Source organism: Xyrauchen texanus, chromosome 5 (genome assembly GCF_025860055.1).
Source record: "Xyrauchen texanus isolate HMW12.3.18 chromosome 5, RBS_HiC_50CHRs, whole genome shotgun sequence".
Classification (NCBI taxonomy): domain Eukaryota; kingdom Metazoa; phylum Chordata; class Actinopteri; order Cypriniformes; family Catostomidae; genus Xyrauchen; species Xyrauchen texanus.
In genome coordinates this window covers 33,454,245-33,481,990 of record NC_068280.1, presented here as the reverse complement: position 1 = coordinate 33,481,990, position 27,746 = coordinate 33,454,245, and the positions used below count along the sequence as shown (strand labels likewise).

The following is a 27,746-nucleotide window of genomic DNA, read 5'->3' as shown; positions in this document are numbered from 1 at the left end:
TCTGTTGTCAAGATTTACAGTAGAAAAGGTCTTAAATATTTATCTATTTCTCACCCATACCTAGGGTTGCAGCGGTATACCGGTTTCACGGTATACCACGGTTTCAAAATTGACTGTTATCATACCATGTACATTTGCTTATCTACAGTATTGCAACCGGAAGGAGAATCTCACATGCGCGTTCGCATCTCCTTTCCTACTTGTCTGAAAATGTCAGAGAGAAGCGAGGTGAGGGGGTCTGACATGAGTTAAGCAGTGTTTCTCAACTGGTTTATTTGGACTGGGTAACGGACAGCAGGGAAAGAGCAATACCAATACCATGGTTCTCCCATTGAAGATATTTTGGCAGCCACCCAAGTGATAGACTATTTAGGACTGCCAAGGCAGATTTAATGATAATCTCGCAAACAGCTAAAGCAGACATGGGCAATTTACAGCCCGCGGGCTGGAGCAGGCCCTCCACATGGTTTAATGTGGCTCGCGGCTCATTTATCATAAAAAGTTTTTATTTTTCATTGGATATTTCAGTTAACTTGCATTGGGCCAGATAAGAGACGCAACACCCCCAGCTTAAGATTTATACTTGCGCAAATTGGAAATATTCTGCCTAATGTATTACTTATTTTGTGCAATCTGGCAACCATGCATGCAAGTGCGCTATTTCTATCTGGATTTCCCCTTTGAACAAACTTAGCGATCTGTAGTGCAATATTCTGCTCAAGGAAAAGTGTTATACGGCTACTCCGTGTCCATTTTTGAGGCTGCTTGTGATGTTTTGTGCTACTAATTTTGCAGGTGAACCTTCTCAGTGTTTAAATTAAATATAAAAATAGATCTCGGCATCATTGACACAAGGAGGAGTAATCATTGACATGCAAGCAAAAGCAAGCCAGAGACAAATATGTATATGTATTTATTATTTGTGCAATTTAGAAATGTTGAAGTCCCTTCATGCCTGTATGCTAATCTAACTCTTGCAGTATTCATTTATCATAGTCATGCAGTCTGTGTTATTCAGTTGTGTGCTGAAAGTCAAACATTGACATCAACAACAAAAATTATGTCACTTGATGTACTGGAAAATGATGAACAAAACTATGCAACATAAAAATAAATGCAACCCAAGATGCATTAAATACAGGTTATGTTTAATCTATGGCAGGTTGCCACTTGATGTCCAATGTAAAATCTGCGTCCTGAAGCAAAACCAGTTGAGAACCACTGAGTTAAAGGGACAGACAAGAGCAGTCTGGCCTCACTATAGCGCACCTACAGTAAATGTTAACTGTTAATAATCATAGGACATTAGTTCAAAAGCTCACACAGCTCATGTTATTTTTCATTTAGTAGTTAATTTAACATATAAACTAACATGCTTTAGTTATATAACATGTTATAGTTACATGCTATTTTTTATCATGTTTATAATTCGATGTATTATTATAATTCATTAGCTTTCTTATTTTTTCTATTTATTTTATTTTCAAAAGGGAGACTTTTTTTTTTACATATACTTCAATAAAATAAATGCTTTCAAGTTTCAATTATAATAAAGCGTTTGCTCAAAAATAAATAAACACTTCTGTTTTCACTGATCATAGTAATTGTGTAATACCATATACTGTGAAACCGTGATATTGTCTGAAAATCTCATACTGTTGCAGCCCTACCCATACATATCACATCGCTTCTGAAGACATGCTTTTAATGACTGGAGTCATATGGATTACTTTTATGCTGCTTTTTGGATCCTCAAAGTTTTGGCCCCTATTGGCATTGTATGGACCTACAGAGCTGAAATATTCTTCTACAAATATATATTTGTGTTAAGCAGAAGAAAGAAAGTCATACACATCTGGGATGGCATGAGGGTGAGTAAATTATGAGAGAATTTTCATTTTTGGGTGGAAAATTCCATAGATTTTTTACTCCCCAAAGATTAGTTTAGTAATGATTTCTAATCACTTAAGAATATACATATGGATACAATGTGGATACTTAATTGCCACTTTACCCATATTCACCCTATATTATAACATTTGCAACATTTCAATCCACATTAAACATGAAAATAACACAAGATAGAGGTAACACAAGACTGACCTGAGAATTGAAACAATATTAGACTTTTTAAATTACACCAGTAAACGCTCAGCTTTGGCAGCCATAAAAAAGACTAAAACTAAAATAAAAACCAACTAAACTGAAACTAAAAAACACTGAGAAAACGAAATGAAAACTAACAGACAAATGAAAACTAAACTGAATTAAGACAAATTGAATAGAAAATAGAAATAAAAACTAAATGAAAAATTCAGAATGCGATCGGTCTGAACGGCTTCAAAGTCTTTTAGAAATGCTTTAGCCATTAGTTACATGAATGCTACACATTACAAAATTTTAAAATCTTCTCAATGTCATCACAATGTAATAGTTTGGTGTTGATTTGGCAAAAAAATAAATAAAAATAAAAGATTTGTGCACGTACCCCGAAATGAAACCCTGCAGGTGGAAGTAAGCAGAAATGCTTACTTGACTTACAATTAATGGAACATAGGTGAAGAATGGATTACTTATGACCATTATAATGCCTGCAACTAACACTCCTAAGGCACAAGGAAAGGTTATGTTTGACTAGCTAATCACAATTAACTGGCCATAAGAAAGAGAGGGATTGAATCCATCTGTTGGATACAGCAGTAATATGATTACAGTATGGACGGGGTTCTCACAGCAAGGAGGTCCATAAGGCACTGAATGGCTTTCTTCTTCACCGAGACAGCAGGATCCCTGCAGCGATCTGACAGAATATTCAGATTCTCCACACTGCATGAGATCACCCCATGCTTCAGCAGACTCATGACGGTCTACAAACACACAGACACACATAATCAGTCCTAAATGTTTTCTTTGTAGTGATTTGATAATGTGAACAGCTCACAAGATCTGAGGCTGGCTGAGCACCAGCCGTGCATAAGTTACAAATTACTACACCTGTATCCAGTGGTTCAAGAGGTTATTTACATACAGAAGCCTTAGAGGTACATACAACAATAGCTAAAACAGACTGTTAAATTCTTCAGAGGGAGTGACAAATGGTCAGGTCATATGACCGTTTTTGGTGCAAGACACTTAGACTAACATCATGTGTGGGCTTAAGGGAAAAAAGTTAATATAAAAAATAAAAAAAAGAAGTGTAATTTAACGCGATTCATACCTCCAGTGCACTTTTCCTGGCATTGGTTTTAGGGTCACTGACATGCTTTTTAAATAAAGCCATGGTTTCCTCATCTAAATAAATAAATAAATAAAATGAATAAAAAGCCATTCAAACAAATAGTGTGTGTTAAACATTTGAACTCACTCTGTAAGGACGTGTTGATGTCACTCCTTCGGGTTGCGGTGATGCTCTTGTGTTTTGTGAGCTCGATAGTTCTGAAGGTCAGGGCGGTTTTCTGACCAGTCTCTCCTCTCTTCAGAGTTTCTGTGAAGGATAACACCATACAACAAACTCTACAGCTACTGACATCCAAATGTTCCTCAAAAATTTCACTAAAATGTTTTAACTTTGATCTTACGCTCAGAATTGCCCGTCTCAAGCATAGTCTGTGCACCTGCTGAGAAAAGAATGAGCTCAGTACATATTACAACATTCTGAATATCAGATCTGTTGAGTATAACATTGTTGTAATCTCATATACAAATATCCCACAAGCAGCTGTAGTCATAAAACCTACTGTTGGAGAAGAGCTCATGGACACATTTTGTGGCATTCTGGGAACGCAGCTCCAGACACTGTGCCAGGCAGTGTAGTGCATGGCCTCTGACTGTGGGGGAGACATCGTTACGATGACTGTAAACTATGTTGTGCACCAGGAACCTGTGAGACAGGAACACAGCCAACTCAGGGTCCATTGTGTCCTCCATGTCCCTCTCACTCTGCTCCAGGAGGACCATGGCTACATCCAGTGCAAACATTCTGAACGCCACCTGAATAGAGGTTTTTGTACAATATTCATGAAGAGGAACATACTAATACTGATACAAAAAACAGCTATGTGCAAACTACATTTACAACAACCTAAATGTACGCGCATGCCACGTTTTGTTAAATAGAATGGTAGTTGGATTGTGACAGTCATACCTTGTTGTTTCGAGAGTAGTTATAGAGCCACTTAACGAGGACTGCATAGTCCTGACAAGGCATCTTAGCCATTAGCTTCCCAATAGCCTGTGCTCCACTGGTTCGATATTCAGACTTCTCCACCATCTGAAACACAAACATGCATAATATAAAGATATAAACAGATACACACTGAAAAAAAAAAATCTTAAAATAAGTGTACCTGATGGCAGATATGTTGCACAAGGATTCGTAAAAGCGGCAATGTGGTCTCCTTCTGTTCATCAACAATATGGCTAGAACACAGACAATTCAGGAAGAAAAATATAAAAAACCAAAATATATATATATATAATAAATTATAAAAAAAAAAAAAAAAAAAAACAGAATCAATGCTAAATAATTACAACAAAAGAAATCAAACACACACAGCCAAAAGTTTGGAATAATGTACAGATTTTGCTGTTTTGAAAGGAAATTGGTACTTTAATTCACCAAAGCGTCATTCAACTGATCACAAAGTATAGTCAGGACATTAATGATGTAACTTTTAAAAATAGATAATTTTAATTATACCAAAGAATTTATCATAGTACATTTTCGGAATTACACCACTTCCTTTTGAAAATATGACATCGGTCGCAGGGTTATTTTATGAACATGCGCTACACAGCCGATTTCGCAACATCTCGTATTTATATCAGCGTCTCCCGCTGAACATCTTTAGATGCGTGCTCCTGCAAACATGTCTTTGAAGACTGTAGTGTACACCTTTGTATGAAATCTTCAGATTTTTTTTAATTTCAAGCATTGTACAGCCTTCATTCCTCAAAACAATGATTGAGTTTCTAGAGAAAGCCGTTTCATTTTTGCCATTTTTTATCTAATATTGGCATTAAGACATGCCAGTCTATTGCATACTGTGGCAACTCAAAAACAAACACAAAGACAATGTTAAGCTTCATTTACTGAACCAAATAGATTTCAACTGTGTTTGATATAAATGGCAAGTGATTTTATAGTACCAAATTAGCAATTTAGCATGATTACTCATGAAGGTGTTGGAGTGTTGGCTGCAGGAAATGGGGCCTGTCTAAATTTGATCAAAAATAACTTATTTCAAATAGTGATCAGTAATGTCCTGACTACACTTTGTGATCAGTTGAATGCCACTTTGGTGAATTAAAGTACCAATTTCCTTCCAAAACAGCAAAATCTGTACATATTATTCCAAACATTTGGCCACCAGTATATATTTATAATTATTTTAATTATTATACACTAAATTATCTTTATTTGGGGGCATTTCACAGTAAATATTTATATGTGATTACTGAATTAATTAATCGGCACATCAAGTTATTAATTTGATTAAAAAATGTTTTGCGATTGACAGCCCTTATATAAAAATGTACATGACAGATACAACTGAAAAGTCACTATCGGTAACACTCAACAATGTGGATGGCCAAGACCATTGTGAGAGACTTTCAAGTTAATGTCACTTTTTTAATTATCCCAGTACACTATTACTACATCTTAAATTAGTTAATCTTGCACTTGCATTTTTAAAACATTACAGTTCTATAATTTCTAGCAAATATGGCAAGAGAAACTTTATTGTTAAACGTATTAATAAAAAATTTTTTACCTAAATTTCATACCATAAAATTTACAAATATGCTGCTAAAAATAATATGTAGAATTTTTGTGAGGTAAAAATATTGGCAACTGGACCAGCAGAAAGAAAACCTTATTTTTGAGCCCTGGTCTGGTAAAAGGTGCAGTAAGCTATGTGAAATGCCACAGAAAGAATGTCCATTCTACCTCACAGAAAGACTTTCTGTTTGTGAATTTTGCATGTTCGGGTTTTCTTGACATGCCTTTGGAGAGGACATTTGTGGGGTTTCAGAGAGAGGCTGTGCGGCTTTTAGCAAAGTTAGCAAAATGGAAGCACCTTAAAACTCTTTTCCTAAATACTGTTAAAATCCCAAGCTAGGAGAGGATAAGAGGTCACTTACCAAATAAAAAGAATAGACTGGTCTCTGGCACTACAGACAGCTTGAGACGGAACAAGAAGACACGGCTTGGATCGGTCTTGCATTTTCATCATTAGAATCACATACAATAGCTTGCGGAACACTCTACGACGACACTGTAAAAATGCAACAAAGTTAAACAGTGGTCTTCATAAAAACAAAAATATTCAGCAAAAAATCCATAGTTGAAGTAGCATTGAACAGAGAGTTTTTGAATATCTCCACTCACCTCCTCTCCTTCACCATGAATGGCCGAGCAGAGTATTCCCAGTCCACGATAGGCCAGCTCAGGCAGGCACTGTAATTGGTCGACATTCCTTTGAACACAGACAAAAAAAAAAAACAACAGAAAAATATGGCAAAGAAAAATCAGAATACTATGCTATTTATAAAGAAAAGCTCAAATACACATAATTGTGATGTAGGAAAGCGTTTTTTCCCATTATTTCTAATTTTCTCTTTCATTTACCTTTCCTGAGAAAATGACATATCTCCCACGACTGGTTCAAACTTTGTAAGCTCAGTGAACAGCTGAAAGTAAATAAAAAATATATAAATTTCATTAAGCATTCTGTAATGTGTAATGAAAGCAAAAATAGATGTGTCAAAGGTTTCACTATTATAAATATAATTTGTTTGAGAGACTTTGACCACAATCTGCCCCGTTACAAAAACGTACACACTTGAGTTTACTCACTTGTCTGAATTTACGTTTCTCATAGTTGTAAAACTCTTTTGATCGACCGGCATATGCTTAAACACTTCAAAATTAGATTTGCAGACACACAAAAGACCTACATTTGAATTTCTTTACAAAACTAACATTTTAATTAAAAACACTGGACTGTGCTAAAAAAAGACCATGTTCTTCTAGATCTTATAAAGTCCTGAATCACCTTTATCACTGATTTAAAAACCAACATTGGGGTAATAGAGAATGGAGCACACATTCATTGCTCTTGGCTCTTTAGCTTTAATAAGCCATATAAAACTGAACATTATCATTAAGTAAGGCCTAAATAAAAAAAATTAACTGTATGAATAATTTACTTTTAATTTCAGGTCTGCTTCCCAGTCAAAATCCAGCAGCATATTTTAATGCTTAAAATGTAACAATAATTCAGAAGACTTAGAAACAACTGAGAAGTTTTCCTTAAATCTGTTCATCATCTCTGTTGTTATTATCAGGGGTGCATTAATGCACGGGCTTACATGGGCTGAAGCCCAGGGGCCCACAACTCCCAGGGGTGCCCCATTCTCGGAATCCATCACCCTACTTTCCCACGTCAATGTTCGCAGGAGCGCGCATCTAAAGATGTTCAGCGGGAGACGCTGATATAAACGAGACGTTGCGAAATCGGCTGTGTAGCACATGTTCATAAAATAACAACCCAGCTCCCTAACCCACCCCACGACCGATGTCATATTTTCAACAGGAAGTGGTGTAATTCAAAAAAGGTACTATGATACATTCTTTGGCATCATTAAAATTATCTATTTTTAAAAATTAAAATAAAGTTACCACCTGGTTACCAGCATTTAAAAACAATGTTTTCATTCCGAAACAACTGAAAGGGACTTTGTTTACATTTTCAGTAACATTCTCCAAAAGATATATTTTGTTTTCATTCCTTGAACCATTTAAAGTCCCTGATCTATACAAAGAGTGGTTACTTTTTAGAAACTAAAATATAAGATTTGAAATTTAGGCTAACAGTTTATGACTTTAGTATATATCAGTAGTCATCTAAATACCAGCACATGCTTTCTAGAAGAGACCATGATGAGCTTAACAACCACAAAAACAACTTTAGAGATGAAACGGCTCTCTTTTGACCCAATACTTGGCAAAAGGGATGAACTGGCTCTTTGATGGAGAGGTCAAATGAACAGCTGTGCCCAAGAAGATATTTCATTACCCATGCCAACCCCCAACACAACCAAAAGAGGCCTATATGTAAAAAAAACCACATATACATACATACATACCACACATACATACATACATAGATACATACATACACACATACATACACACACACACACACACACACACACACACACACACACACACACACATATAAAGAATAATATTTTACATTCAGACCTCTTTTTTTAGTGTTGTGGTTTGCATGGATGATTAAATCTTTTAGTAAAATGCATTACCGTCATCACCATCATCATTTACTGACCTGAACACAGCTGTCAGTACTCTGAGGTTTGTCTCGAAGCGAAAATCTCTCTAAAAGTCTCAGGAGTGTGCGAACCAGCATAACAATGCCCTCCCTGATTTTCAGCAAATCCTGTGCTGAAAAGTACATCCCCTCCACTTCGTCATCTTCATCGTCATCAATCTCCATCTGTTAGGAAACAAACACACACCACAAAAGACACACTTAAGATTATAACATGCTTTTTACAATATTTACTCCAAAAAAAGAAATACACTGTAGAGTGAAATTATCTAAAATATACACTAATCAGTGGCATTGTGTAGGTCCCCCTCGTGCCACCAAAATAGCGCCAATCCAAATCATAGAAAAGCATTCTGAGATGCTATTCTTCTCACCACAATTGTACAGAGTGGTTATCTGAGTTACCGTAGACTTCGACAGTTCTAACTAATCTGGCCATTCTCTGTTAACCAGTCTCATCTCAACTGGATGTTTTTGGCACCATTCGGAGTAAATTCTAGAGACAGTTGTGTGTGAAAATCCCATGAGATCAGTAGATACAGAAATACCCAAACCAGTCCATCTGGCACCAACAATCATGCCATGGCCCAAATCACTGAGTCACATTTTTTCCCCATTCTGATGGTTGATGTGAAAATTAACTGAAGCTCCTGACCCGTATCTGCGTGATTTTATACACTGCTGCCACATGATTGGCTGATTAGATAATCACATGGATGATTGTTGGTGCCAGACGTGCTGGTTTAAGTATTTCTGTAATTGCTGATCTCCTGGGATTCTCACACAAAACAGACTCTAGAATTTACTCAGAATGGTGCCAAAAACAAAAAACATCCAGTGAGAGACGTTCTGTGGACAGAAATGCCTTGTTGATGAGGGAGGTGAACAGAGAATGGCCAGAATGCTTCGAACTGACAAAGTCTACAGTAACTCGGATAACCGCTCTGTACAATTGTGGTGAGAAGAACAGCATCTCAAAATGCTATTCTGAGATGTGGGTTGGCGCTGTTTTGGCAGCACGAGGGGACCTACACAATATTAGGCAGGTGGTTTTAATGTTGTGGCTGATCGGTTTAGTTTATGCTACAAATACAAACAATGTCACATGTACGCACAGCAAACAAAATGAAACCTATTTACCTCATCAGACACTTTCTTTGGGGGTTTGGATCGTTTCCCACTTTTATTGTCACCTTGGGAGCTTTTCAGAGAATCTTTCTTGCGCTTCTTGCCAGAGTCCTGAGGCCAGCATTTCAGGGGCATGTTCAGACAGGTATCAAAAAGGATCTGATGGTACACTTTATTCGCAACACTTCCTAAAGATGGACAAAAAGTACAAATAAAATAAAAATAAAAACTGATTGTATAAACCAACCTGGATATAATGACTTAAATAGACTAGGTTATATGCTATGCTAACATGGCTATTCGGCAGGATCACAGATATATTTTATACAAATTACTTTCATTTGTATTTTTTTATGGACTGAAATATTATGACTATATCAGTGGACTGAGTGCATAAGATCCTTTTTGCCATAAAATACTTAAAACACACATTATCCCTTCACACTCCTAAAGTCAACATTAATTCAAAATGTATCCTATTAATTTTAATTCATGTTCCTGGTCCCTGATTTATTGATGCACTTTATTTCAAGTACAAAAAACTTTTAAAAATAATTAATCAAACTATCTTGCACTGCTTCTGAAACAACTTTCCTACTCAGACGTTGTCATAAGGACCTCTGATTTGTTTCAACCTTTCCCTTTAATCCACCTGTCACAAGTCCTTCACTCACAGAGAGCAAACAGCACTGCAGTCTGAGGCAGGCATTGTAAACTGACCTGGTATTTTCAGCAGCAGCAAATATAGGGAGGCTGCCTGTAGACCACACAGTCTTTGCTCAAGACTGGGGCTTTTGGTTTTTGCACCGAGGATGAAATACGACAAGACAGCCACCAAAGCTTTTGTAGAGAGACCATTCTCACCAAACACCACCCAGACACTCTACAGGAAAAAAAAAAAAAAACATACATACAGAAGAATCATAAATAAGTTTCATGAACACTGTCTCACAAACTGAGCCATTTATTTTTTTGTGTAATAAAGGTAAAGCATAATGAAATCATGGCATCATCAAATGTTATACCTGTGTGTTGTCGTCATCATCAGTGGAAAAGGGCAGCAGCTGCAAGTAAACTGTCTTGAAAACATCAGGGTATTCCTTTATCTCCTCCTCAATAACAGGATCAAGGGGGTCTGTGTGGGTGAACTCGAAATCCCACACCGCATCCACCCAGTCTGAAACGTTAACAAATCAACAGCTGTAAACTGTAGCTAATGCTGCCTAAATGCATCTTATTCGATTTTGGATACAGTCAGTTAAAATATGATATACTCTTATTATAAACACAAAATTACGGTTTAATTTAAACTATAACTGTTTGAACAGTTCGTTAGTCTTTGGTATGGTCAAACAACAACAACAACAAAAATTAAGTCGCGTTAAAACACACCGAAACAACATTTATAACAAACAATGACCCAAAAGCAAAACAATCCGCCGGAATGACAGCATCAGCTACGGCTCAATATATTCCGATATTTAATAAAACAATATACACAGTGCAGCTCCAAAAACGTTTTAGATTTTGTTCCTGAGACAAATGTATGATAAAAATCCATCCATACCGGTTGGCACACTGTTTAATTTCAATAACTGCAAAGCGCGAGCCAACTCCATCTTTGGTTCAAAATAGCGCGCCAATGTCGGCTGTATTCGGAAAGCACATATCCCAGCATGCACTGTGACCCACCCGGAAAACCACTTTACAAATCCTACCAGAGCCCTTCTACGAAGATTCTGCACCTTAGTCTAAAATGACCTAACGCGGCGTTCCCATGGCGGAACACTTGTTGAGGCCGGTTCAGTTAAAATTTCAATTTAAATACTTTATTGGCATGATTGTGTTTACATACAACATTGCCAAAGCACTAATACAAAAAAATTATGACAAGAAAAAGAGAATAATAATAATATAACAGTAACACATAACAAAAATATAATTACAATAAATGGTGAGTAATTAATCAAATACAATAAATAAAATAATAACAATATACATTATACAATATAATCATAAAGGGCGTTATGAACAATTAATGAAAATAGAGCACATCGTTCAGTGTGCTTTATAAACACTTTTGTGAAACAGCTCGTCACTTAATGATTTGTCCGCCTGCTTGCCAATCTTCAACATGTTAAACACTAAAACTTTCTTTTGGAATGACCTATGTGTGGAGTTTACTAAGATAAAATGTATGTTTTATAAGAGAAGGCAAGGATAATTTTGCGACAAGTATACGTCTGTTTACGGCTTTCCCACTTCATACGGTATCCGCAAACGGTGACTTACTGTCGTAACACGCTCGTTGACCGTTACGCGCTCTGTCCTCTGATAGAGCCGCGGAGGTTGTTATAACTTTTAAAAAAAATCCTACTACGGCGAATGCTCATGGTCCTGGTCTTTACCATAGTAGGAGATCCGTTTCGCGCCTCATGAAACTAGAACATGCGCAACGTTTATTCCCATGACGTATAAATACGCGGCATTACGCGCGTTTCTCAAAAGGAGCGAAATGGCATTTTTTCCCTGTCAATTTTGAAGAAAAGCTTCAAACTGTAAGGATGCAAAAACAAAATCACCAAGGAGTTTAAAAGGACAAATAAAAGTAAGTGGAGTCATTTTGTAATTCTAAATGTAGAAATGACAAAAAGGCGAGTGTTGTATTATTGTTAAAATCATACATAGTGTGTGTTGTGTAACCTATTGTGTACAGTCTCTGATGTGGCTACTGTTGTTGCAGTTATTTTCCTACAGAATCGATCTATCTCTGTCGGTCTGTATCTGTCTGTTATTTAATCTGTGGGTCAATGACGTATAAGGATTTTCAACATGCCAATTTTAAAATACAAAAAATAAGGATATCTATTGCAATTGTTCAAACATTAAGAATGTTGTGTACACATAAATGCATATAAAAAAATTAAATTAAGTGATTTTAGTGTTTTTTCATCTAGATGAATTGGCCGTGGCCTAGAAAAATGTCATGTGGTGCGACCGTGATTTATCTTAAAATTCATTAATTTACCTTAACATGCTTAACATTTTTAACAAGTTCTCAGTAATATAAAGTGTTTAGAAATAAATTATTTGCATTTGCTGGGAGTTTTTATAAATAATTATCTCATATTTGTGTTCTACAATGTCACAGTCACCTTCTTAAATGTAAATAAAGCCTTATTTTTCCTGTAACTCACATAAAACTGATAAAATGTTTAAAAAATACCATTCCCTTAAGCATACGGTATCAGTGATTATTATTTCAGTCACATAAATTAAATATTTTATTTAGAATTTAATACAGTAATTGCTAGGTTTGGTCGCACCACATGATGACTGGTCGCTCCAAATGACACAAAGACCTCATATAGTTACAAATATATTTAAAGAGATCAATAAATTATAAATTCCATACAAAAAATAGATTTAAACCAGATTTTATTACAATTTCACTGAATTTTCATGAACACAAACATTTTTTTCTTCTAAAACTGTCATCACAAACATTTATAAGCGCAGCACACATTCATTGCATTGTTTTGAACAAACATTTCATTTAACTTGACAATCATCATGTTGCTGATGGGTATTTGGAATGTCTACGTGAAAGTGAGGTACATGGTGTAAACTGCAAGCATTTATTAACCCCAGTTATTTCTGAACTTTACCCAATCTTGGCTGCTTAACTTAGAGTAGCGTGAGGTTGCTGGCTCAGGTTCTGAGATGACAGCATGAACATCTTTCTTACAGTAGAAAATGACATCTGGAGTTTGTGGCCACATGAATAAGTTCTTTTCACCCACCTGCCGCATGGAGCTAACCTCTCGGACAACCTCAAGGACCTGGCCTACATATGGAAGCTCATCATAGGTTACGATCACAAACTTGCCACTCAAGTCTTGAAGACTAGCTTGTTCCCTTGGAGACTCAGGTGCGCTTGAGGGATCCTCAGTGTGGCACATGGTGTCCCTCAGGTCTACTTTCACTGGCTGGTAACATAGGCATGTCTTCATTTCTGCATGCTTGCAGAAGCATGACACCTCCCTATGACTAATTTGTGCAGCTTGTGAAGACAAAACCTGGTGTATCTTTAAGGTGCCCCTCACAGTCGTCAATTTGCCTGGAATCAGCTCATCATACTTTTGAATGCTCTCTTTGCTTATCCAATGGTGAGTAATAGTTGACCCTGATTTTTTGGCCAGCATCTCATACAAGTCCAGTGGAGTCTGCAGCTCGCCTCCTCGTTGAACGTAGAGATCTGCATCCCTCTTTACGGCAGCACCAATGCCATCCGGGGCACCCTTTCCATGGGACTTTTCTGAATAATTCCATGTAACATGCTTGAACCCAGAAAGGAAAGGCACAGTACTAAGGAGGTAAAAGTTTGCTTTGTTCCTGTACTGTGTAACGGGTCCATCGCTGATTATATGTAGAACAGTAATCTGTGGGCAGGTTTCCCGAAGCTCTTTCAGTATGGGCTCCAGGTGTGCCCACACTGCCCGCTCATCATGGCGGAGGCTGTCTGACAGTGTTGCATACGATTTGGTGCCATGGACTGTGTAGAGGACAGAAGTGTGTATTGTGACCTGCTTTCGGCTGCCTCCAAAATGATAAGCTTGTATTTCTGTACTCACCTTGCAGGCATAGTTTTCCGAAAAATCAATGTGAAGAACAGCTTCAGATTCAGTTAGATTTTGTTTTAGGTCACGAAACTGTTCTGTTTGGTGGATCCAGTTGAATTGATGTATGGCTAAAGCTTCTAGCTTTTTGTTGAACAGCTCTTTTAAGTCTTCGATTGTCCCTGTGTATGTTTGTTTTAAAACATTTGCAAAGGTTTTCTCTCCATTGGTTGAAGTTACCCGCTCCCATTGTTCCCAAGAAACCTCAGTACGGTCTGTCTCAGCAAATTCAACTTCGTCAAAGCAGCATTTCGGAAGTGCACGATCCATGCATGCTTTGTTTTTAGGGTCACACACAATCATACTCACTAACTCTGAGATGCTGGATGTTTTCAATATACCTCTCTTGGCGAGTTTGTTTACCAATAGCCGGACATTCTCATACCACACATGCACATGTATCTCTTATCCCTGGTCTTCGGCTCTGTGATATAAAAAGGCCGTCTTCTGGCAAATTGTCTGTAAGACATGGAGAGATGCTGTTCCACCTCTGTTTGATACTGTTCATGGAGCTCAGTGAGTGGCTTTGTTAGAACTCTTCTTTGCATTTTTTGTTTATTTTTGGTGATGGTGTCTTTTTTCCCCAGCTAAAAGATGACTGTTTTCATCTCTGGACAGAAAATCAATAACGGCTTGCTTTCTCTTTGCTGACAGTTTCTTGTGACCCCTTTGCTTGAATTTTTCACTTAGACTTACTCTTTGTCTTGCCATTAACCTTTTCTCACTCTTTCTGGATTTATCATTTTGTTTTCTCATCTCTGCTAGCTGTTTCCTCAGATGTAAGACATGCTTATTCAGTTTACACTTCTCTTTCTGCAGTCTTTTGATACGTTTCTCTGCTGAAGATGTATTCCTTCTCTGATCTCTCTCTGGTGTGGAGGACACAGGTGGATTAAAATCCTCATTCAGAGGTATGGGTTCTACCACAGCTTGACCTGTATTTTCTGGCTGCTCTTGTGCTACATCTACATAAACTAGAACTATCTCCATAGATGGCGGTGTAAGGTCTAACACAGCATTTGCCATCTTGTTTCTTTCCCTGTAAGCACTGGATGCAGCCCTCCATTTCTCTCTCTGTTTCTTTTTCTCTCTCTCTGGCAGCTCACTTGACTTCACATATGGAATCTTTCCCTGACATTTTCTTCTCTGGTAGCTGAAACAGTCATTTAATATAGCATCATGCCATTAATCTACAGTGTATAGTCTATTTTATTTTGGACTAATAATAGATGACAGGAGATGTTCATGTTAACAAAAAAATTTATTTCCTCCAGGTAATGAAAACACATAAGAGCAATATGTACTTCATGTTGCTTTATTTATAGTTTTAATTTTTAGAATTTTTTAACATACCTTTCTCTTCTCCTAGCAAGGTACTCTGCTCTTGCTGCAGGGTCAGAATTAACACGCTGCCTATGGCGAGTGCTTTTTACTTTGCTTGGCAGTGGTATCTGGTAAAATAGATTAAAACAGTTATAAATATATAAATACATAAATAAATAATGAATGCATAATAATTGCATAATTACCAAAGTGAAATGACATTCTCTAAATTATATTTTTGTATTTTTCTCATGATAAAACATAAACCATTGTGTCTTAAATATTAGAAAAAATTACTCATAAATATCTATTCCAATTAATACTAAAATAAAGTACTTTACGTATATAAATCATCAATTGAATATAAAAGCAATAAAACTGCCAATCTAGGACATATATCTATCATGGAAAACACTCTGAAATGATATTTGCACCACATGATATTTGGTCGCACCACATGATATTTTCAAGTTCAGTTCAATTTTACAGGCACAGAATTAGCCACCTAAATGAAATAAGCTAGCTTACCACAAAAAGTCACTATGAAATTTATAATAAAAATATTTATTTGTAGAAAAAAATTTATATTCAGTGTTTTTTTGAGGTCATACCACATGATATCCAAATGTGGCAACTACATACCAGCCGTTAAAAATGAACTTTTTTTTTCAAATTTGAGAGCGAATTACAAACCTGCTTGCTGCTTCCATGGGTCCTTGGCAAACTGGTACAGCATGCAACTTCCTGTCATTGAATGGATTTCAACATATAAGTCCCAAAATGGTCGTTTCTTGATGGTCGCGCCACATGATATTTCATAAAACGGACATCATCGGACAAAGTTTGTTTGTATATTATGATGAAAATATACATACAAATGCTTTGCAGTTTTGTACAGGACTACAAAACACTTTGAAAAATATGCCAAATAGGGCATAAAATAAATTTGAATCAATTTAAAGTAATTTCAAAGATGTTTTCAAAACCGCAGTCATGGCCGAACGGTCGCACCACATGAATTTTGACACTTTAAATAACAGAAAAATTACAAATAAATAAAGGTTTTTGAAAAGTTAAAGTGAGTACATATAATAGAGAGGTACTACATGTATATGGTATCTTTTTATGCATTTAAAACTTTTTTTAACTGAAAAAAATGCAGTTGGACAGAAAATGTAGGCGTCACGTCATTGACCCTTGTAGCACTTTACCTATATGTCTGTCTTTCCATCTAACAGTAATTCTATCCGCCTATCTCTCTATTTAGAATTCATAAAATAGCTAAATGAATTGTTAGTTCATGCATATCATTCGCAATGCTGCCTGATTACGTCTCAGCATTACCGGTCTGTAAGATCTGCTTGTCTTAAAAAGGCTGATTTTCACGGCACCTGGACATCTGGTTGATGGTATGGAGGCAGGTTTGTGCCAAAACTAATCAAACAAATAGAACATTTTGCAAACAAACACAACCAGCTTCGCAAAAGAAAACGCGACTCTTAAACCAACAGAAAGCGACTTGCAAATACAAAGGGCCATTTAACAGAAAATGAAGGGTGGTAATAACAATAATAATAAGAATAATAATAATAATAATATGTTGAGTTGTCATGTACCACTGTCTTGATAAACAAATGTGCTGTGTTTTAAAATTATATAAAAAAAATGTATAAGAGCCTACATCATATTACACAAATAAATACAATCTATTTTACAAATTCTACAGGAGCATTGAAAAAATATAAAATACAGTGTTCACCATTGTGCCCATACCAAAATATTAAAAGATAACTTGCATAAATGACTGCCGTCCTGTTGCCCTAACTCCCATCATTAGCAACTGCTTTGAAAAGTTTATCAGGGACCACATCTGCTCTGTGCTGTCAGCCTCACTGGACCCACTACAGTTTGCCTACAGAAGTAACTGCTCCACTGATGATGCTATTGCAGTCACAATAAACACTGCTCGTTCCCACTTGGAAAAAAGGAACACACATGTGAGAATGCTGTTTGTAGACTACAGCTCAGCATTCAACACCATAGCACCCTCCAAGCTTGATGTGAAACTCTGGGCTTAAAGGATCCTGGACGTCCTCTCAGGCAGTCGCCAGGTGGTCAGAATGGGCAGTAACATCTCCTCACCACTGATCCTTAACACTGTAGACCTGCAGGGCTGTATTCTCAGCCCACTCCTGTATTCCCTGTACACACATGACTGTGTGGCAACACATTTCTCCAATGCCATCATTAAGTTTGATGATGATATGACAGTGGTAGGTCTGATCACTGACATTGATGAAACAGCCTACAGAGAGGAGGTGCATACTCTTGACACGCTGGTGTCAGGAGCACAACCTCTGCCTCAATGTTATTAAGACAAAGGAGCTTGTGGTGGAGTAAAAACAGAGAACACAACCCCATCACCATCAATGGAGCACTGGTGGAGAGAGTCAGCAGCTTCAAGTTTCTTGTGTCCACATCACTGAGGAACTCACGTGGTCCGCCCTAGGGCTGTAACGATACGCAAACCGCAACCGAAACGCGATACAAACATCCACGATCCTGTGTCACGGTTCCTGAAGACCGAACCGCGACACACGCCCCTCTCCAACCCCAGAAGCCTGCCAACAGTTACAGATGCAGCCCCTTAACTCTTTACACACACTACAATAAAATTCCACTACAGCAAAATTAATTTTCTCATTTCACAGTAAACATTACATATAAATCATTATATTATTATGGAGGTGGCAGTGAGAGCAGCTGGGTTGTCTCCTCATATTAAGGATTTTGCACACATTGAATCTTGCTTCGCAAGCAGGTTTGCATGCTCCCTGTGTCAGTCGCTTGCTTTGTCACATGAGAAAAGTTGTGGCTTTCTTTCACTGCAGTGCCACAGCAACAGCTGTGCTCGTGGTAAAGGATAAGATGCTTGAGATCGCATCACATAATCTGATCATGGATGTTGTTACACAATGGAACAGCTCAATGGAAATGCTGGAACGCTATCTTGAGCAACAAGCGGCTATAACGTCAGCCCTCTTGAGCACAGAGGTGCGCAAAAATGCCCGTCAACTCGATACTCTGGATGGCGCCGACATCAGTGATGCCGAAGAAATAGTAAACCTTCTTAAACTGCTAAAAAAAAGTCACCACCGTCCTGTCTAATGAAAAGAGCGCCACCCAGTCACTCATTGTGCCCTTGAAATCCACGATCGAACAGAGCATGACAAGAAATACTCTACAACTATAGCTAACATGAAGACAGCCATCCTGCAAAACCTCTCAAGCAGATACACAGAGGAACAGAATTATCTGCTAGAGAGTACTGCCTTGGACCCCAGATTTTGATCATTGCCCCACTTACTCCCTGAACAACGCGAAGAGGTTTTCCTCCGGTTGAAGAACAAATCGAACCAGTTACAGCAGATATGTATGCATTACTAATTGTGTGAGAACCTGTGTATTTGCATTTGTGTGCATGTTTGTCACTCCATTTGCATGTTGGTGTACTGTAACTGTAAGTAACCTAAACAAACCCACAAGCTGTTTGTGTTGAGTTGAACTTACTTGAACAGAAAAATTTTTTTGTTTTTGTATTTGTTTTTTTTTTTTGCACTTTTACAGCTTTAAGAATTTCTCTCTTAGGTTTCAGCTATCATAATTCTAATTTCATGTTAAAATTTTATTGTTCAGTGACACCTAGTCAATTGTTAATTTACATATAGAAGGTTAAAATACAACAAAGAAAGTTATTGAAAATTGTTAATGCTTTGGAAATAAATCTGTTATTTGAATTTGTTTCATTTTTTGATTTTGTTCAAAATATCGTGATGCGTATTGCATCGTGAACCCAGTACCGTGATGCGTATCGAATCATGAGCTGAGTGTATCGTTACAGCCCTAGTCCGCCCACACTGAGGCCATTGTGAAGAAGGCTAACCAGTGCCTCTTCTTCCTGAGACAGCTGAGAAACTTTGGAATGCACCACTCATCCACACACGGTTCTACACCAACACTGTAGAGAGCATCCTGACTGGCTGCATCACCACCTGGTACGGCAGCAGCACTGACCTCAACCGCAAAGCCCTGCAAAGGGTGGTACGAACTGCCAGACACATCATCGGAGGTGAGCTTCCCTTCCTCCAGGACATGTATACCAGGCGGTGTGTGTGAAAAAAGCTCGGAGAATCATCAGAGACTTCAGCCACCCGAGCCATGAGCTGCTCTCACTGCTACCATTAGGCAGGCTGTATCGCAGCATCAGGACCCTCACCAGCCGACTTCATGACAGCTTCTTCTCACAAGTTATCAGACTTTTGAACTCTTGATCTCTCACGATCAACATATATCAGCACTGTGCTTTTTTAATCTCACTGGACTGTCATAATTATATTTCTCTTAACAACACACTGGCAACTGACTATCATCCGACAGCCTGAATGTCAATACAACACTATACAACTTACTGCACATTTAGATATATTATTTTTATTGTATACTTTGTATTCGATGTGTGTATTGTATACTGTGCATTGTATATTATTTTCATAAATTGTGTTGTGTAAATCTGATGTTTATTGTAAATTGGTATATGTCTCATCACTGTCATAACCGCTATGTTGCTTGGAACTGAACCCAAGATTTTCACCCACTGTTGCAATTGTGTATATGGTTGAGTGACAATAAAGTGAGTCATGTGACTTTTAGCTGAATTTTCACAACCACAGTCTTGATTTTCTAGTTAATGCATCAATGCAGATTTTCTCACTAATGGGCTGAGCAAAACAAAAATAAAAAATATAGATGGTGCAATACTGCTAAATAAGACTACTTGATATTTTATCCCTTAGTTATGTTGTTATTACAACATATTATGTAAAACAATTTAATATTGAGTAAAAAGTAGATCCTTTCTGGTAATAACAAAATATAGCATGAATAATTTCAAATTCTAATAAAAAAAAATATTTTGTTGCAAAAACGACATCTGATCTAGTAAAAATGTGTTTGTAGTCATCATATCAAAGTTAATTTAATTTATCTATTTATATGTTATCCTCATTTTAGACCACAAAGAAATGTTTATAGCTTTAAGCCTATTAATCAATAACTGGTTTCTTGACCAATACGTAAAACGGGTGTTGTTTTAAAGCTTTAAATATTTTCTATGCATTTAGGCAAAATAACCAACTCTTAACAGGTGTGTTTTTTTTTTTTGTTTTTGTTTTGTTTTTTATCTGCTGACAAGAAGTGTTCCATTTTCATAACTTATGAATTATAATTATTTACTGTACCCCTGTACAGTATACACTGATTATAAACTGTATACAGATGTAAACCGTGTCTTTTGATGCATTTTCACTTGTTCATGAAAAACAGAATACACAAACGGCAGATGCTCACAAAAAACGAAACAGGTCCAGTTAAATTTATGCTATGATGACTGCAAATGCTACACGTGTAAGTTGATTGATGGACATAACTGAATGAAGCACAATTATAAGCAGTCAATAAATTGTCATATCAAAAAATCATCTAGTTTAAATGACAAATTATGTTATTTTTACAACACCGTTATCTAATTTTCATCTTGTTTTTACCAGATCAGATGTTGTTTTTACTACAAAATACCTTTTTACTAGAAAATGTCAATATTCTTGACATCTCTCGTTATAACTAGAAAGGATCTTATTTTTACTTGGTAGAAAATAAGTAATTTTTTTTAACCATAAAATATGTAGTAATAATAATGACATAACTGAGTGAAAAAAGATTAAGTATGTGGCAGCAATGCACTATCGACTGTTTCTGTTTTTGTGAGAAAATCAAGACTGTAGTTGAGAGCATTGTGCCAAAATCATGTGACACAAGTGATGTTTATTTGTTTACAGTGGATATTGTAATTTTTTTTTCAACATTCCTGTAGAATTTGTAGACTTGATAGAATTTATTTGTGAAATGTAGGGATGCTGCGATTATACAGTTCCCCTTCTGTCACTCACTCGATGTTATAGCTCCAGTCAGCCTTCTTGCATTGGTGCTGTGCAAGATCAGGGAGGATGAGGATCAAGTCACCTTAGTGGCTCCTTACTGGCCCACTCGGACTTGGTTCTCGGATCTCACTCTCCTCGCGACCGCACCTCCCTGGCAAATTCCCCTGAGGAAGGACCTTCTTTCCCAGGGACTGGGCACCCTCTGGGTTCGAGCCACCCCCTTGCGGGCTCGAGCACACTCAACAAGAAGTGTGGCATCCTCGTGGGCACTGGTCAACGGCACCTCCCTAGCAGATATATACAGAGCAGCGGGCTGGGCAACACCCAATAGTGTTGCGAGATTCTACAATCTCGAGGTTGAGTCGGTCTCGTCACGTGTTTTGTCAGGTCTGAGCTGGTAGAACTCGGTAATACGAAACAGTCTACCGGGTGTTCTGCTTGCAACAAGCGCCCTTCACCAAAGTGATCCAGTGTGCTCTCTCTCCCAGGTTAGCCACTAAGCTCTTGCTTCCTGGATGGTCTTCCTCCCTAGCCTTTTGGCCTGCAAATTCAGCAGAGGAATTTGCGGAAAGACCCACTACAAGCCGCAAGTGCTCTGTACTGGGGTAGGGCTTCACAGGTCTAATTCCCTCTTCAGGCAACACCCTGTGACGTATTTTCCGCGTCTCCCTTAGGCAGTCCCTTTGCCCACGTTTGCTGTGTTTGTAGAGCTCCTTCCTCACCAGGTAGGTCCTACCACCGCGCCACTTCCACGTGTGACTTGACAAACCATGTGACATATTGGCCACATGTCACCTCCCCCCAGTCTGGGCAGGATGTGGTTTCCGCAGGGTCTTTTCCCCCTGAAAGAATAGGAACGAAAAAGATCGCCTTCCCAGACGCATTTCATAGCGTTAAGATAGCTACACCCGCTTTATGCTCTATGACGAGAAACAACCTCCCGCTCCATTGTCCCCTCACTCGTGAACAAGACCCCGAGGTACTTGAACTCCTTCACTTGGGGCAATAACTCCTTCCCTACCTGGAGTGCGCACTCCATCGGTTTCCTGCTGAGAACCATATGTATAAATATAAATTAGTTTTTCGTAAGATTTTGTAAGCCTAAGTGTGAAAACTCTTGTGCCTGTGTGGGTAATAGAGCTGTTGCTATTGTTACAGATGGTGGAAAATTGGTGTTTAATGGCCAGGTGTTGTGGACTGAATTACACATGAAACAGAACCTTAAACATAAATTCCAAAATATAACAGAGGAGTTTAAACTACCAGACTCATATCCATCAAAAAAGCAACTTATTTCAGCTGTTCGGGTGCATTTAAATGACCGACTGAAGACAACGGATGGAATAAACAAGTTTTTAAAGACAGAAGTCATATAAAGATACACATTCTACAAACTGGACTGGATGCTCCTCTATTCGTCCAACAACAAGCTGGTAAGTTTAATATTTTTAGCTGTGGTGATTTTAAAGTGATCAATTAAAGATGCCACATTTTGTTTTAAATGAGCTGACAGCGTGCGGTGCATTTGTGTGTAGATACTGTCAGCGAGTGAAATTGAAAAGTTGCGTCTTAAATCGCCTTAATTATTTAAAGCATTGCTTCTGTACAAATTCACATTCAACAATAAATGTCAATCTCAGTCATGATCTGACTTTATCACCTGCTGTAAGCAATGTTCTCGTTATTATGGATAGTCCAAATTAATTTGTTTGGTGTTGTGGACTGTATTTTTATAGAGTCTGTTGCCGTTCTTTATGTTGGAGAGTCTGAAAGACAATGGATTGCTTTAATATACCAATGCAGAAGAACATTTTTTTAATTTCATGAATTACATGTTGCACCCACAATAATCGTACATTTTTGCACTTTTGAAGCACTCTGGTTACACTGAAGCACATCACTGAGCTCTGGATGCACATATGCAGTGTTGTGCCATAGATTGGAGCATCTCTTATAATACACTTCCTATTTATTTTGTGTGTATTTATCAGTTTTCTTACTGTAAGGCTGCCCTTAGCATCCACATATCCCCCAGAAATATGTCCACTAAGACGTTCAGTCGTGATATGATATGCATTTTTCATAAGTAAATGTGCAAATAATTGTAAAACCAGTTAACCATGATTGTTTCTCAGACGGTAATCTAACCATCTAAAACTCACACCGCGGCATCCCTAGTGACATATGATGCAGGCTCATAAAAAACACATTAGTATATTTGTAAAACATATTTTGTGTATTTGTTTAAGCCAGTGGTACAAGACAAATTCACTTATAGCTCCAGTCAGTTTCTCTCAAATGGCCCTTTGTATTTGTTTTTATTAATATTTTTCTGTTAGTTTACATTTAAGAGTCGATTTGTGTTTGTTTGCAAAACATTTTTTGTTTTGGCACAAATGTGGTTTGATATGATGGACGTTAATTTATATGCCTCTAGGTAATTTCTGTTCTCTTGTGGCTTGTACTATACTTTGCTGATCTCATCTCAGAACATGAGTGAGAAATTATCATTAAAATCCAGTTGAATTTGAAGGAAGGATGTCAGGAGATAAGTGGCAGGCTAGACTGAAGTCTTTGGAGCAGAGAGCCTCATCCTTCCAGTCTTCTCCGCTGTCCTGTCTGTATAAGCCACGTCTGTCCCGGCCATGGCAACCCTCATCTGTTTGGAGACTCTTCCCACGCCAGAGTGCAGCCATTGCCTTCTCTCAGCACATCAAACAGGTACAGATGTTGAATATCTGTTTAACTTCGGATGTTTTAAAATTTTATTTTTGCCACTCATTATGTCTTTGTCAGGATGTGCATATATTTTCAATGGAGAAAGAAGGCAGTGATGCAGGACAGAGAATTTTCCTAGTGACTAGCTACAGTGAACTTTGGCATTATTACAGGTATGATGATATTCATTAAAAGTAAACACACCTGAAAGTCAAGTTAGTGTATAATGGTTATTTTGTTTGTTATACTCTACAATTCTGTGCTTCATGCAGCTGCCTCATGAACAGTATTTCAGCTTTTGAACAACAATATCAGGTCCAATATATTTGTGTCTGCCTTTGAAAGAAAACAAATGGGGCCCTGTTTAGGGTACAGGTTTTAATTTATGTTAAATGTGAAATATGTCATTTGTTTTTATCCCAGTTTTCAAAAAGTAGCCTTTCGTAGGTTGACTCCTCCAAAGACTGTACACACTGAGGCTCTATGATGCTTTTGTTGCTCTGTATGTTAGAGCTTTCTGACATGTCAGCTTCTGATCTAACCAACAGGACTATCTGTAATAAGTTATTTAGTGGGGAATTAGCAGGTTTGAAGAAAAAAGTAACAGCACTTTGTTTCCACCAAATACTAATAGGGCCAAAATCAAAAGCCAGCAGGGCCAATTCGCACTTTAAAGGGTAAATAAATTTATAAACGCTACATATGCTACTTTATGCATTTGTTAAAGGTGAACTAAAGCATTTTGATTACTGTCAGCACAAGGCATTGCTCTGGGTAAATGACAGATCAGTGTCTTCTCAGCACTCACAGGCAGTCTCTGATGCACTGCTATGAAGTCATTCTAGAAGGGGCCGTCTGCAAACTCTACTTTGACTTGGAGTTTCACAAAGCCTCCAACACACACCTGGAAGGCAAGATCATGGTGGCAAAACTAATTCAGGTAAAAGCAAACACGCATGTACACAGTGTTTGATTACATACTGTACATTCATTCTATTTTACAAAGGTAGACTGATTGTAAGTTTTTAACTCTTCAGAAGTAGCAGGATATAAAGGCTTTTATTTTTCAACGCCCTCTGTTTGGAACAATTTGCAAACTAATTACTTTCAGCGAATTAATAGTTATTGTGAAGAATCAGTTGATTGTAATTTTTATTTTTCTTCCTGTATTTCTAATGTATTTTAATTCTAACCTTAGCTTTTTGTAAGTTTACCTGTTTAAAGAGAAAAAAAACCTTGTGTCTATGGTCTTCAAGCCTGTTACATAGTAATGGCAAACCTGGAAATATTATCTAATATTATCTAAACTATGATTTTAGATGTGAACTAGTTGTGTAATCTCCTCAGTATGTGTGTGAAAAGCTGAAGGAAGTTTATGGTGTCCACTGCTCTGCCAAAGATGTCCTTAATCTTGACTCCAGCACCTCTGAGAAGTTTAGTCGCCATCTCATCTTTATACTTCCCAGTGCTGCTTTTAAAGACAACTTCCATGTAGGTGAGTTAGCAGCTTGCTTTACAGATGCACTATATTGTTAAGTTCAGTTCTCAGCCATTTTTTTAAGACATTATACAATATGCATAGGGCTGTGTCGATACAATCAAATATCGATATATCGTTATACGTTTTCACAATAGTGTATCGATACTAAGATCCATGTATTGTGATATATAGTGAATAATGTCTCCTTTAATATCCTTTCTGTTCTCTACTGTCAGTTTTCTGTCAAAAACTACAAAAGAAACATTTCATTCTTATCACACATGTAAATCCAACCAAACAGACACTACTGTCAAAGTCCCTGCCACAGGTCTTAAAGAGACAGTACCATTTTAGAACTTGTTTTAAATATCTAAGTAAATACTTGTAAATAGTACAAATTAGGCATGTAAACAAAAAAATTTAACAATATACTTGACTGTATACTTGCAATTTCAGTACACCGTATTTTTGTATATAATACATGGACTAAATCTACACTAGAAGAACTAGTGATAAAATAATTATTTAAAAATTAATATGTCTGTAATTTAACAAGTTAGAAGGTCCCCTGTATAATGAATAACAGCATTAGCTGAAAGAGAATTTCTTTGATACTGTATGCAAGTAAAATTTATATTATAACTGAACTTTACCCAAATTAATTGAAATTAAAAGCAAATCGAACCATGATATTGTGATTTATTGTGATATATCAAATCTTGACGTGTATCGCAATACATATCGTATCGTGAAGTGGCTGGCAATATAACCAGCACTAATGCATGGACATGTTGATGTGCGGAGCAAAATTATTGTCAAGTACAAGTGAAAACCTGGTGGTTGATGTATATTCTGACTTATAGAATAAACCTTTATTTAACCAGGATAAAAACTAAAATAAGATAAAATCTCTTTTAAAAGTGAGTGACCTGGCCAAGAAGGCAGCAAAAACACAATGACAAATAACATGTAACAAAGAAAGCAATTAAAGAAGAAAAAAAAGAACTAAATATAGCATACAAATATCATAAAGACAATTTCCAGTATGACTACACTCAAGGTTTTCTCAAGTGTCATAAATTCAGTTGATGAAGGTAAGTTTTAAGCTTTCCTGTAAGTTGTTCAAAGTTTTTGGGGCATTAAACTTATTATTTTTAATCCAGATCAGATCTAAAATGGGGGACAACAAATTATATAATGTCCTTTGAAAGAAGATTGTAATGTTAATTATTTAACAAAGATATTAGTTGATAAATAAATTGATGACAGGCCACATATTGATTTGTAAATGAAACAGTTCTAATGTGAGTGCCTACGTATGTCTAGAAGCAGCAGTTCAGCTTTAGCATATACACTCACCTAAAGGATTATTAGGAACACCATACTAATACTGTGTTTGACCCCCTTTCGCCTTCAGAACTGCCTTTAATTCTACGTGGCATTGATTCAACAAGGTGCTGAAAGCATTCTTTAGAAATGTTGGCCCATACTGATAGGATAGCATCTTGCAGTTGATGGAGATTTGTGGGATGCACATCCAGGTCACGAAGCTCCCGTTCCACCACATCCCAAAGATGCTCTATTGGGTTGAAATCTGGTGACTGTGGGGGCCATTTTAGTACAGTGAACTCATTGTCATGTTCAAGAAACCAATTTGAAATGATTTGAGCTTTGTGACATGGTGCATTATCCTGCTGGAAGTAGCCATCAGAGGATGGGTACATGGTGGCCATAAAGTGATGGACATGGTCAGAAACAATGCTCAGGTAGGCCGTGGCATTTAAACGATGCCCAATTGGCACTAAGGGGCCTAAAGTGTGCCAAGAAAACATCCCCCACACCATTACACCACCACCACCAGCCTGCACAGTGGTAACAAGGCATGATGGATCCATGTTCTCATTCTGTTTACGCCAAATTCTGACTCTACCATCTGAATGTCTCAACAGAAATCGAGACTCATCAGACCAGGCAACATTTTTCCAGTCTTCAACTGTCCAATTTTGGTGAGCTCTTGCAAATTGTAGCCTGTTTTTCCTATTTGTAGTGGAGATGAGTGGTACCC

The 27,746-nt window shown here is 37.3% G+C and overlaps 2 protein-coding genes across 6 annotated transcripts in view; one reads left to right on the top strand and one right to left on the bottom strand.

The window, feature by feature from the left end:
• ncapd3 (non-SMC condensin II complex, subunit D3) overlaps positions 1-11,140 on the bottom strand; it is a 30,254-nt gene extending 19,114 nt beyond the window's left edge. Inside the window, exons 1-15 of one of the 2 annotated variants that reach the window (XM_052127214.1) lie at positions 11,053-11,140; positions 10,511-10,662; positions 10,206-10,368; positions 9,498-9,673; positions 8,355-8,522; positions 6,632-6,693; positions 6,392-6,479; positions 6,145-6,278; positions 4,347-4,419; positions 4,145-4,270; positions 3,738-3,990; positions 3,579-3,617; positions 3,365-3,484; positions 3,218-3,291; positions 2,733-2,867 (exon numbers count right to left, since the gene is read on the bottom strand). In XM_052127214.1, coding sequence (XP_051983174.1) covers positions 2,733-2,867; positions 3,218-3,291; positions 3,365-3,484; positions 3,579-3,617; positions 3,738-3,990; positions 4,145-4,270; positions 4,347-4,419; positions 6,145-6,278; positions 6,392-6,479; positions 6,632-6,693; positions 8,355-8,522; positions 9,498-9,673; positions 10,206-10,368; positions 10,511-10,662; positions 11,053-11,104 — 1,815 coding nt within the window. In that variant the 5' untranslated portion in view covers positions 11,105-11,140. The remainder of the gene's footprint in view (positions 1-2,732; positions 2,868-3,217; positions 3,292-3,364; positions 3,485-3,578; positions 3,618-3,737; positions 3,991-4,144; positions 4,271-4,346; positions 4,420-6,144; positions 6,279-6,391; positions 6,480-6,631; positions 6,694-8,354; positions 8,523-9,497; positions 9,674-10,205; positions 10,369-10,510; positions 10,663-11,052) is intronic. The other variant, XM_052127215.1, reaches the window with a different exon arrangement.
• Positions 11,141-11,958: 818 nt separating this feature from the next.
• The window catches only part of primpol (primase and polymerase (DNA-directed)), a 31,181-nt gene continuing 15,393 nt past the window's right edge, over positions 11,959-27,746 (top strand). Inside the window, exons 1-5 of one of the 4 annotated variants that reach the window (XM_052127231.1) lie at positions 11,959-12,093; positions 24,017-24,204; positions 24,280-24,374; positions 25,003-25,141; positions 25,564-25,696. In XM_052127231.1, the coding sequence (XP_051983191.1) occupies positions 24,022-24,204; positions 24,280-24,374; positions 25,003-25,141; positions 25,564-25,696 (550 nt within the window). In that variant the 5' untranslated portion in view covers positions 11,959-12,093; positions 24,017-24,021. Of the gene's footprint in view, positions 12,094-24,004; positions 24,205-24,279; positions 24,375-25,002; positions 25,142-25,548; positions 25,697-27,746 lie in introns of those variants that run through there. The other 3 variants (XM_052127229.1, XM_052127230.1, XM_052127232.1) reach the window with 3 other exon arrangements.